General features: G+C 48.2%; 1 protein-coding gene and 1 non-coding gene across 2 annotated transcripts; one reads left to right on the top strand and one right to left on the bottom strand.

Annotated features, from left to right (window-relative positions):
* Nucleotides 1–8,434: 8,434 nt before the first annotated feature.
* LOC120701632 lies at nucleotides 8,435–8,543 on the top strand. Its single transcript, XR_005686197.1, has one exon. It is a non-coding gene; the product is annotated as a small nucleolar RNA R71 (small nucleolar RNA).
* Nucleotides 8,544–12,915: 4,372 nt separating this feature from the next.
* LOC120700892 (translation initiation factor IF-2-like) lies at nucleotides 12,916–13,665 on the bottom strand. The gene has a single exon (XM_039985091.1). It carries the CDS (start codon nucleotides 13,663–13,665, stop codon nucleotides 12,916–12,918), a length of 750 nt encoding a protein of 249 aa, XP_039841025.1.
* Between the last annotated feature and the right edge of the window lie 3,866 nt (nucleotides 13,666–17,531).

The following is a 17,531-nucleotide window of genomic DNA, read 5'->3' as shown; positions in this document are numbered from 1 at the left end:
CTAGGGATTTTTTAGGCATACCTTTCTTATCCGGGTAGTTGTCCTCAAGGTTCCTTGGTTTCTTTATATCAGTAGTTTTTTCTTGAGTTGTCCTGTAATCTTTTGCAATTCTGGAGCTTTTCCTCTCAGCCACAACATGCCCCCACTTTTCTTCAGCTGTTTACTTTTGCCATAATTCTTTTCAATCTCTGTGTTCTCCGTTGGATCCACCTCTGGCTTATCCTCTATCAGCTTACTATCTCCCTCATGGTGGTCACATGCACGCATACTCCCAAACTGAGTTGCTGATTTCTCTGTTGTAAGCATAATGTTCTCTAGAAGGCCATCCTCCTCATCCTGCTGCATCCCCCACTCTCTTCCATCTGAGAATCTTGTTGATCAATAGAGATAGGTATAACAGAACCATCATGATAGTTATCATCCATGAAGAGTAAAGGATCCCCACTCTCAGGGCTATCCTCCCATATGAAATCACCCACTTCGTCTACCAGCTCCATTTCCCTCAGAAGTTGGAAGACCTTCTCTTCTGTTATGCCTTCTTGTTGCACAGCTTCCATAATATATGCAGCAATATCAGACGTGTTTTGAGCTGAATCAGTTTTGGTTCTTGATCCTCCAGATCCTTCATGGTTGCCTCTTCCCTGTTTAGTTGGTGGAGTTTGTTCAGGACCCTTCCATTTGTCTCGCGGGGATTTTTCATTACTGCCTGACTTGTCAGTGTCCATCTCTCCTACTTCATCCAGATCCAGACCATCAATACCATCATCATTATCACCACCTTCTCCATCTTCGTCACCTCTTTTCTCTATGGGCTTTTCAATTGGATGTTCCACTGTTAGAACTACCATGAACAGATCTCCAACCATGCAAAACAATCTGTCTTTTAGTATTTTGGTAAAATATCTACATTTAATCTTAATCTTTGCCACTTCATAGAAGCTACGGAAAAGTCTCTACCAATCTACCTCTTCAAGGAGATGAAAGCTAGAGGATATTTGATCCAAAACATTCCACAAGCACCATTTTGGGGGAATACCCCTCATCTGCACCCATATATCCTATAACTTGGCTTGAGGTTCTAGGTCACCATTCCATTCCTCCACCTTAATAGAAATCCTTTCTTTGTGTAGATTGATGGAGTATAAGTTAGCCATATTTTTTACTATCTTGTTTGGTGGTAATCTGACCAGCTAATTCCATTCATCTAGCTGTCTTACTTGCCAAGGCTAGCTAGGATTAAATCTTAGGGCTAGTTCTTTGATCAATTCTTCCTTAGTTATCTCCCCTGTATCTATGCAGATCTTCGCACAATTGCTGACATCCATTAACATTTTATCCACAACATCTAGCACCTCAATGTCATAAAAGCCAAGCACAAACGCTACACTACCTATATACTTAGCACATGTGTGCTTCTAATTTTTGAATGGACAATCTTCCACCAGATGAGAAGTCTCTCTGCAGATGAAACATGTTTTGGGGTGGGGGCACATTGTTTTGTGATGACCAGGTATCCCACAATTGTACCACACCACATATATGAACTTTTCAGTAGGTTTAGAATTCATCTTGACAATGCTTCCTTATGAGCTGCTACTGATCTCCTTCTCCTTCCCGGTATCAGCACCTTGTTGACATTTCTTAGCGCAATCACTAGGAATGGTTAATACTTAGCAACAGTGCCAGAAATGCCTGTTGGCAGACCTTAGTACAATCACTAGAAATGAGGGCGCCGAACCCATCGTTGCAACTGCACCCAAGGGGTGCCACTCTCGTGGTATAATCAATACGATTACAGATGTATCCGCAAGCGCACAGATATACTGTTGTAGTATTTCACCCGAAGAGTAAGGGTATCGTCATTTATTTGTGTCCCAAAGGGCGGCAGCGGCAAATATATTGTACTCAACATTAACCATGACATTGTGCCTCAAGCAATAGGCAATACTCTAACAGGGTAAGTACAGATAAAGAATAAGCAAGGGTAATGTGACACATCACACATCCACACTCCAAGAGGAAGGAATAAAGGAGATAAACTATAAAATAAAGAACTACTCTATCCTACATCAAGTCAGCTGGAGCTTAGGCTAGGTTAGGTGTCCTAGTGCTTCTATCCAAAGCTGGGGTCATGTTAGATCATGGTTAGGACTGCAGGTGCCAGGAAAATGGGATAGCGGGGAGAAGATCCTGCACCGGAGTACATCCAGTCCCGTTACCTCTTTGCATGAACTCCTACACCGAACCCGAACGTCGGGGAGTACACTAAACGCAACACCGCTGTTATGCCGGACGGACAGAGCTGTCACCACCTGCCGTCTACCCCTGTCACACCATGGAGCACGGTCATATCCGAAGGATCTCGCATACCCGAGCACCACGCTCGTGTATGAAGTCACTACTCTAGTGCCCCCAGGTCTTCCACACTTCGGATGGACGAGTAAAACACTAGAGCAAGCCCAAAAGCACAACAAACCTCTATCCGTACCCGGATCATCTGGCCTAACCAAGACCGTAGCATAACTTATGAACGATCTAAGCATGGATTGATAAACTATCAAGACAGATGGCAGAACTCTATATTATGAATAGAAGTCTGACAAGTCGGATACAAAGCCATACCAGGAGCCGAGGATTGCTCAACGACCCCGAGGATGACTTGCTCGCTAAAGAGAACTAGCCTAGCTCCACTACCTAGCTAAGAGAGCAAGAGAGAGGAGAGCCTTCTTGGAGATAATGGAATGAAGTGTGTGTGTGTGTGTGTTGAGGGGGATGGAGAGAGGCCCTATTTATAGCTCTAGAGGTCGGTTTCCCGCCAACGCACATATGGAAGGTGTTCAGGTGCCTTGGCAGCTAGTCCTCCTCGAAGTGCACCTGGACGGGAACCAGGCCAGGTTCGGCCGACCCAGGGGGTCGGCTAACCCCACCTGGCAGCCCCTTGGCCTAATCCTTTGTTGAGTGGTTGATTCGTTGGATCTTATCCATATCCTCTAGTGCATCTTGCATGGAGGCCCCGTTTCCTCTGACATGTGGGCCCTCTTTGTAAGGATGCGATGCCAGATGTGATATTCTGCGTAGTTGTATGGCGTCTGCTACGTGTTTTCGTCTTATTCCACTCCTGCTCATCTGAAATGTACAAAACTCAAAAACAACTGTGGAGCGAGGTTAGTGATACAAATATGTGAGTAAGGCATGTGGTTTTCCTTTATTATTGAGTATAGTTGACGGGTGAAAATGACACTTAAGCACCGTCAACAACTCCCCCAAACTAGCCCTTTGCTCGTCCCGAGCAAAGTTTTAGACTTAGGTTGTTGATCAGGAGTTGCTACAATGTCGCATTCCTGACTTATGCCCAAAGCACAACCGAGTGTTCTTACCTTTATTCTAAATAAGTTGGCCTTGTTCGCACCTTTTACCTTACTCCTGTGGGGCTTAGAGCATCATCCTCATCTTTGGTGGTTGAGGGTCAGAACGGCTTGTAGAGTACCACTTACCACTCCTTTGTTCAACCGTCAATCCGGAGGTTTTATAAAGTTTTTGAAAAGAAATATTGTAGTTCCTCGGGTGATCTCTCGGATCGCTCAATGTGTTTCATTCCTCACCAAGGACTTTTTATGCGCCTTTATTTTTCCATCCTACTTCTAATGGCTTCTTTTTGGTGGATCTGTAGGTATGGAGGATATAATGGCAAACTTGCTTCTCATATTTCGCTAAGTCAAAGACTGGATCCAAAGGAGAAACAAGTCATAAGCCTTGATCAAGATGTGCAAGTGTGTGGATATTTTTGGTGGATGATGGATGAGAACTCCTTTATATGAATTCTCTTTCCCTTGTAATGTTTTTGTTATGGGCTATATTTTCCTTTTTCTTTCTCTCTTTTTTTGACACACCTTGTGGGTGTGTGGCATACCTTCTTTGTGTATGCATCTTTTCTCTTTTTTTTGACATGCCTTGTGGGCATGTGGCACACCTTCTTTGTGTATGCATCTTTTATTTCTTTTTGTATGGCCCATACATTATGATGATAACTTTGGAGAGAGATAAACATGGCACATCTTGGAGTTTTATTTGTGGATGGATAGGGGATGTACTTGCTATCTTCTAGGTGTAGAAGTATAGCATGTGAGTGTATGTGTACGTGATCTTTATCATGGGCGTATGAAGTGATTCTCTCAAAGGGTCATAACAATTTGACAAAGCTCAATGAGAAGACAAGTTGCATATGCAGAAAAGGTTTTTCAAACTTGTAACTCATATGGCTTTGGATAGGAATTGCATATCACCGAGGAAGTTTATTTTATTTTTGTATTTTTGAAAAGAAATACTCCGGATATCAAGCATCACGTAGGAGAAGATCACAACAATTCTTTTCATCCATATCATAACCCACAACAACCTAGATTCGAATTCTGCATTTCGCTACCCACAAGTTTCAAGCTTAAGGTTTGAACAATTTAGCCACCAAACTCAAAACTTAGGCAGAGCACAAGGTTGTAATTAGGCATAAGAAAGGAACTAACAGAGCAACTATTCATCATCTCAACAAGGAAAAACTACACATGCTTACTACACATACTGAAAAGCAAGTAAATATTTTTGGGTTTTGCCAATTTTTATTTGATTTTAGTTATGCAATTTTTTATGGATTTTCAGAATTTTGCAAATTTTTGTTTGGTTTCATGCAGGTTTTGAAAACAGTAAAGATAGAGTTTGATACAAGGTACCTCTCATGGGAGTCCTCCCCCAAGCTAGCTTCAGGCTCACTGCTGTTGGTTGGGATTAAACCCAGCCCAACGGTAGTAGACCCTCCACTCCTCCTGGGATTGTTGCTATTGCTGCTCCAGGTTGCGGATCCTCTCGCCAGTATATCGCTGCCAGTTCTGTGTTGACTCGATGTGCTGGCCCAGCGACTCGTCGATGTTGGTGGTGCGCATGTTCAGCTTGCCCCTCTGCCAAGTCAGAGTGGCGAAACCTCTGGATGAAGATGTACGTCGCGGGGGTCCATTGGAGCTGGAACTGGTGGACCGGTGCCCTTAGGCCTGCCGTGCCCACTTAGTGGAGCTGGCACTCTGCCATGACGAACCTCTAGCCTCATATTGTTGTGGTTGAGGCTGAGGTTGCTGCTGCATAAAATCCTCCCTTCTGGCAATGCTTCTTGTAACCCTGCCAGGAAGACCAGAAACACTATGCCGGCGGCTCTCCTCTTGTGGAACAAGAGGGATGGTTAGCGAACGGCAGTTATACAAATGATACCCCGCATTTGGCAACAGGATTTCATTTGCATAACCAAGTGAAACGAAAATCAAGGAGTCATCCGGGCCTTTCTTGAGCGTGTGGCCTTGAACCAAGTACGCCTCATCGATCATAACACGGGGCTCCTCAATGAAAGAACGGGGTTCCCGTCTAGGATTCCCATGTTTGATGCAATACAGGTAACCAAAGAAGTGCATTCAATAGGACCCGTCATCCGAAAATTTGTGAGCCATTGCTTAACCATTGCTTGTGCGGGGGAGATTCGGATCTTGTTGACCATGGCGTATAATATCATCAACTCATCGTTGCGCATTGGTCGTGGATCATCTCTTGGAAAGAGAGTGATAGCCACCCACTTGTGCATCAAACGAAGAGTCGGGTTTTGAATGTCATTGCACCGAGGTGCAAACTTGCCATGAACAACTTGACCCGAAATCAAACCCCAAAACTCGTGTCGATCAAAACCGCGGCAATCTTTTGCAAGGGAAACTGGCAAGCGCGCGCTAAGACCAAGGAGGTGACTGAAATTTCTCCAATTAAAATAGTGTTCAACTCCAAAAAGTCGGAAAGAAACACCATCGTCCACCTCCCGAAGATTGCAAAGAAACTAGATGGTGAGGAGACGAGAACTATTCTCCTCAACGGGCACAAAACCATCCCATCCAACTGCATGCCAAACACGAGCGAAGTAAACGTCCATACCTGTTTTTTCGAGAAGGTCCGGATCGAAGGCTCTGGTATGACCAAAGCTTCGATTCTTGATCGTGGCGTAGGCTTGATGCTCGCGGTCATCTTGCAAGTCGAGGTATGGTGCATCATCTTAATCTATCTCCATGTCCTTGGCTTGCGGTTCTGCAGCTTGCTCCTCGAACTATTCTTCTTGTTCGTCTTGCTCATAATCCATTGTAGTCGGTGTTGGTGTAGGTTCGGGGGAATGATGAGAGCTCGACTCGCCCTGTGAACAGGACGAGCCCAACCTCGTCATCCTCTTGAGAGCGCCGGAAATTTTCCGCCCTGCACCTCTCATGCTTGCAACAAGAACGAACGAGAACAACTCGATTCGGGTTACGTTAGTGAAATGAAAATGAAACTCTTACCCAAAAGTTGTTCCCCCAAATATGTGATCAATCTTGCAGCAAAGAAATGAGAGAGAGAGTGTTCTTGCAATCAAACTTGAGTCAAAATCCAAAAGAAACCTGAGCAAGAATGTGTGAGAGGGAGTGAGAGTGGAGAGAGTGAGCATGAGAGCTCATCACCCCTCTATCGGCCTCTATTTAAATGAATTTGGGCGAGTGCAACCGAAGAAGAGCCGGGCACAACGGTCAGGTAGCCATTGGAGAAGGTGGGGCCTAGGAGCCGTTGGGGTCGGCCGGCTCCAGGGTGGGCCCCCTGGTGCCCCCTTTGGCCAGATGCTTCCTCAACAGTTATGAACTTTGGAAATATGGTGCACGGCCAAAAGTTTGCTCGAAAAGATGTCCAAATTATTTTTCCCAAAGGATTTTAAAACTCAAAAAATATTTTTGGTCTTTTTGTAAAAAGGGAAAAATGCTAGAAAAAATTCCAGCATGCAGAAAACAATTTTGAAAATTTCAAACTTGCAGTGGAGAAAAACAAATAAGGTGCAAAGAAAATGTTGAAAAGCGGAGAAAGCAAATATGAGATAAATACCAATTTACCTTTGGCAAGGGCATGTCGTTTAAAGTCCGACGTGCACGACTTTTCTCCATCGTTCTTACCATTTGTCGGCTCGTCCTGGGGAACTGGACGAGGCCGAACTCTCGACCTTCCGCCGCACCTTCTTTTCCTTCTTCTTTCTTTTAGGTGCGGAGGGTCGTTGTTCTGGCTGGGGTTCTGGTGCACCCCAGAGTGCTTGCCCTTCACTGTCTTGTTGGATCATGAAGTGCTGCTCTTCCTTCTTCTTGAACCTAAAAAACATATCCTCCCTTCTGACACGGAAACGGATTTCTCCCTTTCCGACATCGATCCTTGCCTTGGCAGACCTTAGAAAAGGTCACCCAAGTACGAGGTCGACTCCGAGGTCGCCCTCCATATCCATTACCACAAAGTCGGCAAGGACGAATGAGTCTCGTACTCGTACGAAAACGTGTTCAGCTATCCCTTCGGGATACTTAATGGTTGAATCTGCAAGCTGTACGAGCATAGTTGTTGGGGAAAGAGCAGGATATTCAAGTTCTTCATATATTACCTTGGGCTTTATATTCACGCTTGCCCCAGATCGCATAGGCATCGTTCGAAGTGTTTGATGTAGATCGAGTAGCTGATCCTGGGGACCCCTGGATCCTCTTGCACCGCTGCCACCATGCCATCCCAAATGTCGTTTCTTGGGGGATAGTACCTACCTTCATGGTTATTGCGTGGTGGCCTCCGGGATGAGTTACCCCGTCTGGTAGACACCATACTGACATTTTCAACGGGAGACTCGGGTTGCCCTGGGATCTTCCCGCTCTCAACAGCAGGTAACGAAACAACAATTTGTGCAAGCTGGGTTTCGATCATTTTGTTGAAACTTAACTGGTTTTTAAGAGTATAAGACAAAGCTTCAAGCTTAACATTTAAACTTTCCAGGGATTTTTCATTGGCCAAAAGCTTTTTACTTATATTTTCGTTGATTTTAACTTGGCCAAGAACAAGTTCTCTCAAGGGAGGTTGGTTTGAATTTAAATTCGAATTATAAGAAGGATTGTAGTTATTACCTCCCTAAAAATGTTGACGTGGCTGGTTCCACCCCTGGCCTCCTTGTGGTGGACGATACCCGTTGTTGTTGTTGTTGTTGTTGTTGTTGAGGTATGCGCAGTCTTCATGGGTTTCGGGGCAATCGTTCCCCGAATGTCCATCGTTACCGCAGACTTCGCACGTGAAGTGCGAACCCATGGCGTAAACGGGAGCATGGATCGGTTGTTTGCTCCCTTCCTCCATCTTCTTGATTAGGAGGTCCAGCTTTGCGGCAATCATATCCGTCACTTTGACGGTATGCATGCCTTTTGTACGGGGTTGGAGTCGTTCATTGCTCCACTCCTGATTGGAGACCATCTTCTCGACCAATTCTTTTGCTTTGGCGATAGTCAGGTCGAGGAAGGCTCCTCCAGCAGCAGCATCAATGTTGGCTCGAGATGTCGTTGTGAGCCCATTGTAGAAGCTTTGCAGGATGAGCCACTCATCTATGCCATGGTGAGGACAGGCCAGGATGTATTACTGCAGCCTCTCCCAAGCTTCTGGGATGGATTCCATCCCTGTCTGCTGGAAACTTGAAATTCTCCCGCGCAGGGCATTTGTTTTGCCCAGTGGGAAGAATTTTGTGAGGAACGCCTTAGAGCATTTGGCCTAGGTGTCGATGTCCTTCTCTTTACAAAACCACTGTTTCGCCTTCCCCAGGAGGGAAAAGGGAAACAGACAAAGCTTGACAATGTCGGTGGCGACACCCCGTATGACAACGGTGTCGCAGAGCTCCAGAAAACTCTGCAAATGTGCATTTGCGTCCTTGTTTGGCTTGCCACAGATTGGGCTAGACTGCACCATGTTGATGAGACTTGATTTGAGCTCGAATTTCACGTCCCCGACATTGATGTTGGGGCCAGTGGCCTAATTGTCGGTGGAGGGGACGGAGAACTCACGGAGAGTCTTTTCAGCCATAATCTCAAGAACGAGTGGTGCTTCCGAAATGGGTTCCTATGATGGGAGGATAACGAGAGGAGGAACGACGCGAGGTCGTGCCCTTCTCACGAGCCTCTCTGGATTGTCTGTGTAGTTTTCCGGTAGGGAGAAACTAGTCATACACTACCCCTGACTTCTTTCAAATCAAGAAATGAGGGCGCCGAACCCATCCTAGCAACTGCACCCAAGGGGTGCCACTCTCGTGGTATAATTAATACAATTACAGATGGATCCGCAAGTGCACGGATATACCGTTGTAGCATTTCACCCAAAGAGTAAGGGTATCGTCATTTATTTGTGTCCCAAAGGACGGCAGCGGCAAAGGTATTGTACTCAACATTAACCACGACATTGTGCCTCAAGCAATAGGCAATACTCTAACAGGGGTAAGTACAGATAAAGAATAAGCAAGGGTAATGTGACACAGCACACATCCACATTCCAAGAGGAAGGAATAAAGGAGAGAAACTATAAAATAAAGAACTACTCTATCCTACATCAAGTCAGCTGGAGCTTAGGCTAGGTTAGGTGTCCTAGTGCTTCTATCCAAAGCTGGGGTCATGTTAGATCATGGTTAGGACTACAGGTGCCAGGAAAATGGGATAGCGGGGAGAAGGTCCCGCGCCAGAGTACATCCAGTCCCGTTACCTCGTTGCATGAACTCCTACACCGAACCCGAACGTCGGGGAGTACGCTAAACGCAACACCGCTATTACGCCGGACAGACAGAGCTGTCAGCACCTGCCGTCTACCCCAGTTACACCATGGAGCACGATCATATCCGAAGGATCCCACATACCCGAGCACCACGCTCATGTATGAAGTCACTACTCTAGTGCCCCTAGGTCTTCCACATTTCTGATGGATGAGTAAAACACTAGAGCAAGCACAACGAACCTCTATCCGTACCCGGATCATCTGGCCTAACCAAGACCGTAGCATAACTTATGAATGATCTAAGCATGGATTGATAAACTATCAAGATAGTAAAGCAACCATGGCAGAACTCTATATTATGAATAGAAGTCTGACAAGTCGGATACAAAGCCATACCAGGAGCCGAGGATTGCTCAACGACCCCAAGGACGACTTGCTCGCTAAAGAGAACTAGCCTAGCTCCACTATCTAGCTAAGAGAGCAAGAGAGAGGAGAGCCTTCTTGGAGAGAATGGAATGAAGTGTGTGTGTGTGTGTTGAGGGGGGGGGTGGAGAGAGGCCCTTTTTATAGCTCTAGAGGTCGATTTCCCGCCAACGCACATATGGAAGGTGTTCAGTTGCCTTGGCAGCTACTCCTCCTCGAAGTGCACCTGGACGGGAACAAGGCTAGGTTCGGCCGACCCAGGGGGTCGGCTGACCCCACCTGGCAGCCCCTTGGCCTGATCCTTTGCTGAGTGGTTGATTCGTTGGATCTTATACTTATCCTCTAGTGCATCTTGCGTGGAGGCCCCGTTTCCTCTATCATGTGGGCCCTCTTTGTAAGGGTGTGACGCCGGATGTGATATTCTGCGTAGTTGTATGGTGTCTGCTGCGTGTTTTCGTCATATTCTGCTCCTGCTCATCTGAAATGTACAAAACTCAAAAACAACTGTGGAGCGAGGTTAGTGATACAAATATGTGAGTATGGCATGCGGTTTTCCTTTATTATTGAGTATAGTTGACGGGTGAAAATGGCACTTAAGCACCGTCAACACACCTTGAGTAGACAACTTCCCTGATGCCTGACTTGATCCCGTAGTCCCACCCTTCTTCTATAGGGACTGTTGTTGTTGTTTGCCCTTGTTGACGTTTGGGGGTGGTGGCGGTGGTCCACGAGGGCGGAATGTTCAAGTGCCATAGGGGAAACCTTCCTGCGAGAAGTGAGGACAATTGTAGCACTCCGAAAACTATTGGCCCCTCCATCTTCCACCCCGACCAACTCCTCTCCAATCCACCATCCTCTTCTAGTTGGCAATTTGGTTGAAATGCAGCTTGATCCGAGTGACCCACTAAGATTGCTGCAGGATGGTTTTGATGGGTGTCTTCAGTTGGTCGCCTCTGCTAACCGGGTAGCAATCCTCCTCTGAGAAACATATCCCCTCTACCAGATCACGTTTAATCCACACGAGGATGGAATTGGGATTGGATCGGGGGGAAGGGATGTGAGGAAACCTAACCTGCGGGGCTAGGGAAGGGGGAATTGCCCATAACTGTCCAAAAAATCCTCTATCTCACACCCATCTACAGTTGGGGCCTGCTTGTTAGCTTTTGGCTTCACCCACCTCCGCGTTCGAACTGGGGTTTCACGGGCTCTCTCTCTCTCTCTCTCTCTCTCTGCCCCCTCCTCTGTTCTCCACCTCTTCTTAAAGGTTATGGTGGATCAAATCATCTTCCTCAAAGTGGATCAGAGGGGAGGATGGCTAGGGCCATCGCCCTTTCCACGGCTAGAGCGGAAGGGGGAATTGCCTACAACTATCTAGAAAAATCCTCTATCTCACACCCATCTGCAATTGGGGCTTGCTTGTCAGCTTTTGGCTTCACCCACCTCCGCGTTCGAATTGGGGTTTCACGGGCTCTCTCTCTGCCCCTCCTCTGTTCTCCACCTCTGCTTCAAGGTTATGGTGGATCGAATCATCTTCCGCAAAGTGGATTGGAGGGTAGCATGGCTGGAGCCATCGCCCCTTCCACGGCTAGAGTGGGTGTGCCACCTGCCATTCATGCCCTAGCTGCGGCTGTGTGTGCTTGGACCTTGTGCACTTGGACCAGCAAGCGAGAGCAGCTGCGGGAAGGGCCCAGCACATAACATGGGGAAGCGACACGGCAAGGCTAGAGCACAGCAGCGGAGCGACGGAGCGCACCATGGACGATGTAGGCAGTGTAGCAGGGGGAAAGTAGCGGAGCCACAGGAGAAGAGCAAAATGTGAGCATGGGTGAGTGGATAAGGACAAATGAGAGTCATTGATAATTATAAGTAGGAAATGATAAGACTTAGTAAAAAAAGGTGTGTTGGAAAAAAAATGGATATCACTTGAAAAAAAGAAAAGTTAATCTATCATTTTGATTCATTATAATCTTCATGTGAAATCACATTGGACAAATAGCTAGGCAAGGGCACATTGGACATTTAACTTCTTTCATGTTACACGAAAAATAGAAGAGGATATTTTGCGAAACACTTTCCAACATGGCTTCAACTTTATTGGAAAAGTCACTCCACCAGAGAAGACACAACATGAGTCATTTCAGCCAAAGCCAAAGCCGTATCAAATAGTCTTTTAGATGGTGTATGCCATTATGAAAGATGGTGGTTACTTGTATGCCAATAAAAAGTTTGTTCGCACTTATAGGCCGTCGCACGAACTTTTTCTTTTACCTATGTGACATTCCGTCCATGTTCTATTAGGAGTTAACAGTTTGACAGATTTAACAGGTGGAACGCCCTGTGCACGTGACCATTTTGCTCAGAATTCACGGTGAACCCCATCCATCCATCTGCTCCAACCCAAACTCAAACCGTGCCGCATCCCCCCTTTCCGTTGGCGGCTCCCGTCAATCCCACGCCGCATCCCCATCCCGCAGCGCGGTCACGTCGCCGGGGCGGGCACCTTAGCGTCACCGCGTCGGGCAGCGGGGCTGCCTCCTCCATCGCCCGGCGTGCTAAGCCCGTCGCTCGGCCTTCGTTGCCTGACGAGCTCGACCCATTGCGCGCGCGGTGCCGCATAGGTCCTAGGACTCCAGGGGTGGATGATTAGTAAAAGTTGCCAACTCGATCGATCGCGCTTCGTCCATGTCCCACTCGATGCCAACCGTGCAAGGCAGCAAGCCACTACTACAAAAAAGATTTTCTGAGGCGGTTGCAAACAATTTTCCGAGGCGGGCAACACCAACCGCCTCAGAGTTGCCGTCGCAGTAAATATGACATTTTCCGAGGCAGTTTTGCTTCCTGCCTCGGTAAATCAAATAAAAAAACTAAAAAAAGAAAGCCCGCCGAGCATATCTGGGCCCGCCGAGCCCATCACGCCGCCGCCGTCTCGAATCCGCCATCGGGGGCGCACGCCGCCGCGCCCCATCGCCCGGATCCGTCGGCGGGGGAGCGCGCCGCCGAGCCCCGCCCCTTGGATCCGCCGGCGGGGGTCGCCACCGAGCCCGCCGTCGGGGGCTGGCTGCCGAGTGGAGCTCCGCTCCGCTCACCAGATCCGATCTCCTCCTCGCCAGATCCGGGCACCTCCTCGCCGGATCCAAAATCCTCCGCGTCGGATCCTGCTCTGGTGGAGCAGAAAAGGAGGACGGCGCGTGGCCCTGCTCTCCACCTCGGCAAGACGGAGGAGGGGGCGTGCAGGGGCTCGGAGGTGCCTCGGAGAAGGGCGCGCAGGGGCTCGAAGGGGGCCGGCCTCCCGCACCGCTGCCGCCGCTGCCGGTGCCCGCTCCCGGTGGTCCACCGTACCTCCGGCCGCCTCCTGACCAGTGGCGCGCTGGTGCTCGGAGGGGCCTCGGAGAGGGGTGCGCAGGAGCTCAGATGGAGTAGGCCTCCCGCACCGCCACCGCATCCACCGCCCGCCTCCGGCGGTCTGCCATGCCTCCGGCGCCTCCTGTACGGTGGTGCGCTGGGGCTTAAAGGGGCCTCGGAGAGGGGCGCGTAGGGACTCGGAAGGGACAGGCCTCCCGCGCTGCCACCACCGTCCACCCCCGGTGGTCCACCATGCCTCCGGTCGCCTCCTGCCCGGTGGCGCGCTGGAGCTTTGTGGGGCCTCAAAGAGGGGCGCATAGGGGCTCGGAGGGGGCAGGCCTCACGCGCCGCCGCCCCCGGCGGCGGTCCACCATGCCTCCGGTGCCTCCTATCCGGCGGCGCGCTGGGGCTCGGAGGGGCCTCGGAGAGGGGAGCACAGGGTCTCGGAGGGGGCAGGCCGCCCACCGCCGGTCTTGGAGAGAGAGAGAGAGAGAGAGAGAGAGAGAGAGAGAGAGGAGAAGAGTGTGGCTGGAATAGGGAGGGAGGGAGAATTAGGGTTTTGGTTTCTTATTGATGAGGACTAGGCCCGATCTTCCGAGAGGTAAGGTTACGTTCGATTGGTGGAGATGTCAATGTTGACGATCCGGATTCAAATCAACAAGATTTGAACCCTGCAACCGCTACACCACTGTTCCGTTGGTTATCAACCAAGCACAACTTGATTGACCTTGCCAAGAAGGCTTTTCCTGCAAGCGAATAGAAGAACACAAGCAAGAAAGGATAAACACGTAATCTGATAATTGCAAGTATGAATGAAGCGAATCACAAGAGGGGTTCAAGAACTCGATTCCAAAGGACTAATCGACACAGTAAAGTAGATCAAGAACAGGGCCCTGGATCAATGTATAAGGACTTGTCGCCACAGATACAATGATGCAATGTCTGTTTCTCGAAGGAAATCACAAGACTAAACAAAACCCTTATTCTAGGCGGCGGCTACTGAGTTTATACCATAAGGGATGTCCTAGGGTTGCTGGTGGTGGCCAAGGGGGCGTCCACCACTTGAGCCACTTGGACCGACAAGGTACATGGGACAACAGCCCAAAAGACGACGGCGCAGCGCCCTGGCAGATTCTGGACGTCACATTGCTTCGACGATTCCCATTGACTCCTAACGAATTTGGGCCTGAAACTAGTACCATTGGAATCTCCTTTAAGTTATCTTTCCATCCATATAAAGAACGTCCAAAATGGACTCCGTATGCGACCTGGGCATCATTTTTGGTGCGGGCTGCTCCTGGACTCCGAGATGGACTCGATCTTGAGTTGTTTTGGGCCTCCACCTTGGGAACTCAAACCGGATAAGCTTTAGGTCTTCTACTAGACTTGGAAAACCTTGTAGGTCTCCTTCATCTTCACGCCATTCACCATATTTGGCTATATGGATACTTGTCATGTCCTCATCACTTATATACTTCTATCAGCAACTGGGTTCAAATGGGCCTAGTCTGGGCCTAGTCTATTAACCGAGACGGGCCACTATAAGAGAACCATCTTCGAAAATAGAACTATTAACCGAGGCGGTCTTAATGGTGACTGCCTCGATTAATCGATTTTGCGAGGCGGTTTTATAGACCGCCTCGGTTAATAAAAAAATGACCGCCTCGGTTAATCGCAGGTATTAACCGAGGCGGTTTTTTAACGTGCCCGCCTCCAAGACCTTTTCAAAGTGTCTCGGTTAATTAATTTTTGTAGTAGTGAGCATATATCCATGGACCTATATCTCGCTACCTACAGGCTTATCCGTGTTAAACATGGGATGGTGAAGTGAACAACGGTGTTATTCATCACTCTTATTTCTGCTGTTTTGATTTATGCAATGATGTTATTTATCCCTCTTATTTCATCCTGATAATGGCCTATTTATCATGCGCCGTTAATGCCTGTGTGCCGTGCTGCTGCCTGTGTGCCCTGCCGCTGCTGCATGGCTGCCTGCATGCCGCGCTGTGCTGCTGGCTGCTTGCCTGCCGCGCCGCTGCATTGGAGTGGCCAGCGCACAGCAGCGAGCCCAGCCAGGGAAGGAGTGGCACACAGGTAAAAAAAGTTCCAGATCCAAGGATAGGATTGTCTTTACATCTCTATGTTAGCCTTTGTTAGAGTTATTAGGTTCAAAATGACACACGGGTAAAAGAAAGTTTGTGCGATGGCATACAAATGCGACAAAACTTTTTAGTGGCACACAGGTAACCACCATCTTTTATAATAGCGTACACGTAAAAGACTCTACCAAATAAGCTCTTAGTATGTATAGCATTTTTCATGAGGTGCAAAACGCTGCCCTATAGTGGTTCCCTATTTGCCATTGAGAAAGATTTCTTTCCCTATTTGCCATTGAGCTAAATTTCGTTTCCCTTTCTGCCATTTCCATCTGTCTGTTAGAATAACAGTGTTAGAAAGCTGATGAAAGGACCATTTTATCCTCAGTACAAACTCTGTTGTAAAATTTGGCGGCCCTCAAGTTCTGGAAAAGTAAAATGGCCGCCAAATTTTACAACAGAGTTTGTAGTGAGGGTAAAATGGTCCTTCCATATGCTCTCTAACACTGTTATCCTAACAGACAGATGGAAATGGCAGAAAGGGAAACGAAGTTTAGTTCAATGGCAAATAGGGAAAGAAAACTTTCTCGACGGCAAATAGGGAAGCACTGTAAATTTTGATGGAAAATAAGGAATTTTCTTGCTAGAAAAAGGGGCATTCATCCCTGGTGTTAGTACCGGTTATATTTTCAGCAGGTACTAACATATGATTTTAGTACCGGTCATATAAAACAGTACCTTATGGACCATTTAGTACTGGCTAAAAGTACAAAACACAAGTTCTCCGACAACGTCTCAATTCCTTAGAGGCAATTTAGTACCGGTTGGTGGCTCCAACCGGTACTATATTGTATAGATTAAATTTAGTATCGGCTGGTGGCTCCAGCCGGTACATAAATTCTCAAATTAGTACCGGGTGGAGAAACAACCTGGTACTATACACCACACCGCCTCCTTCCTCTCCCACCAGTCTTATCCACCACCATCCTTATCTTCTCACCACACGTCTTCTTCCTCCCACCCTCCTCTCTCTCTTCCCTATCCTCTCTCACAAACAAAGGGGCACCTAGGCCAACGGGCGCAGGGCCACCAGGGAAAAGGGGGCGGTGCGAGGGGGCCTTCCTGGCGGCCATCGACGCGGGGAGGCTGCCAGCCCCCAAGGCCGAAGCACCGCCGACCACCGCCGGGGCTGCGCCACTGTCGGCACGCGCACTACTAGAAAACAGGCCAAAGGTCCTGGCCAAAGGTACCAGCTGCTGTTGCAGTCGGTACTAATGCATCAGTACCGTCTGCAACAGCAGCTGGTACCTTTGGCCAGCGGCGATCAAAGGTAAGGTGTTTGGTACCGGGTTAAAGCATCACCCGGTACCAAAACTTCAATATAGGAACCAGTTAGTGCCACTAACCGGTACCAAAAGCACAAGGAGGAATAGGTACCGGTTGGTGGAACCAACCGGTGCCTAAAGGGTGGACAATGGCACCGGATTTTGCCATGGCCCGGTGCCGCCACGTGCCCACAACAAAGGCACCGGTTAGTAACATCAACCGGTGCCTATGCCTTTTGTTTGGCACCGGTTGTTGAGCACCAACCGGTGCCTTTGAGCCACGCCTATAAATACCCCAACCCCTCCCCCCTCCAAGCTACCGTGGCGCGGTACCTTAGGGTCCTATTTGGGTAAAAAAAAAGTGGGGCGTCGCGCGGGAGTCGAACCATGGCCGCGAAGCCCAAATTTCCGCGAGTTACCATTGAGATACTAACGAATTCCGCGAGTTACCATTGAGATTTATTGGGCAAGTAATTGATTTAATAGAAAATAAATGATTTACTAGACAATTATAATATTTATTGGGCAATTAATTGATTTACTAGGCAAATACCGAATTCACAGAATATTAAAAGAATTAATAGAAAACTAAATGGGGAAAAGAAAAAAGAAAACTCCTTTGGTACCGGTTGGTAGTTTCAACCGGTACCAAAGGCTTTTTTCGTAAAAAAAAAGGTGCTCTGGGCGGGAGTCGAACCCCGGCTTCAGTGCCCAAAGACACTTTGAGAAACCATTGCGCCATTTAGAGATTTCAATTTTTAGC

Source organism: Panicum virgatum, chromosome 3K (assembly GCF_016808335.1).
Source record: "Panicum virgatum strain AP13 chromosome 3K, P.virgatum_v5, whole genome shotgun sequence".
Classification (NCBI taxonomy): Eukaryota; Viridiplantae; Streptophyta; class Magnoliopsida; order Poales; family Poaceae; genus Panicum; species Panicum virgatum.
This window is presented reverse-complemented; position numbering and strand designations above follow the sequence as displayed.

What these genes read in the sequence shown, in the direction of transcription:
- LOC120700892 (XM_039985091.1), bottom strand. Translation starts at nt 13,665, where the DNA reads ATGCGCCCCTCTTTGAGGCCCCACAAAGCTCCAGCGCGCCACCGGGCA.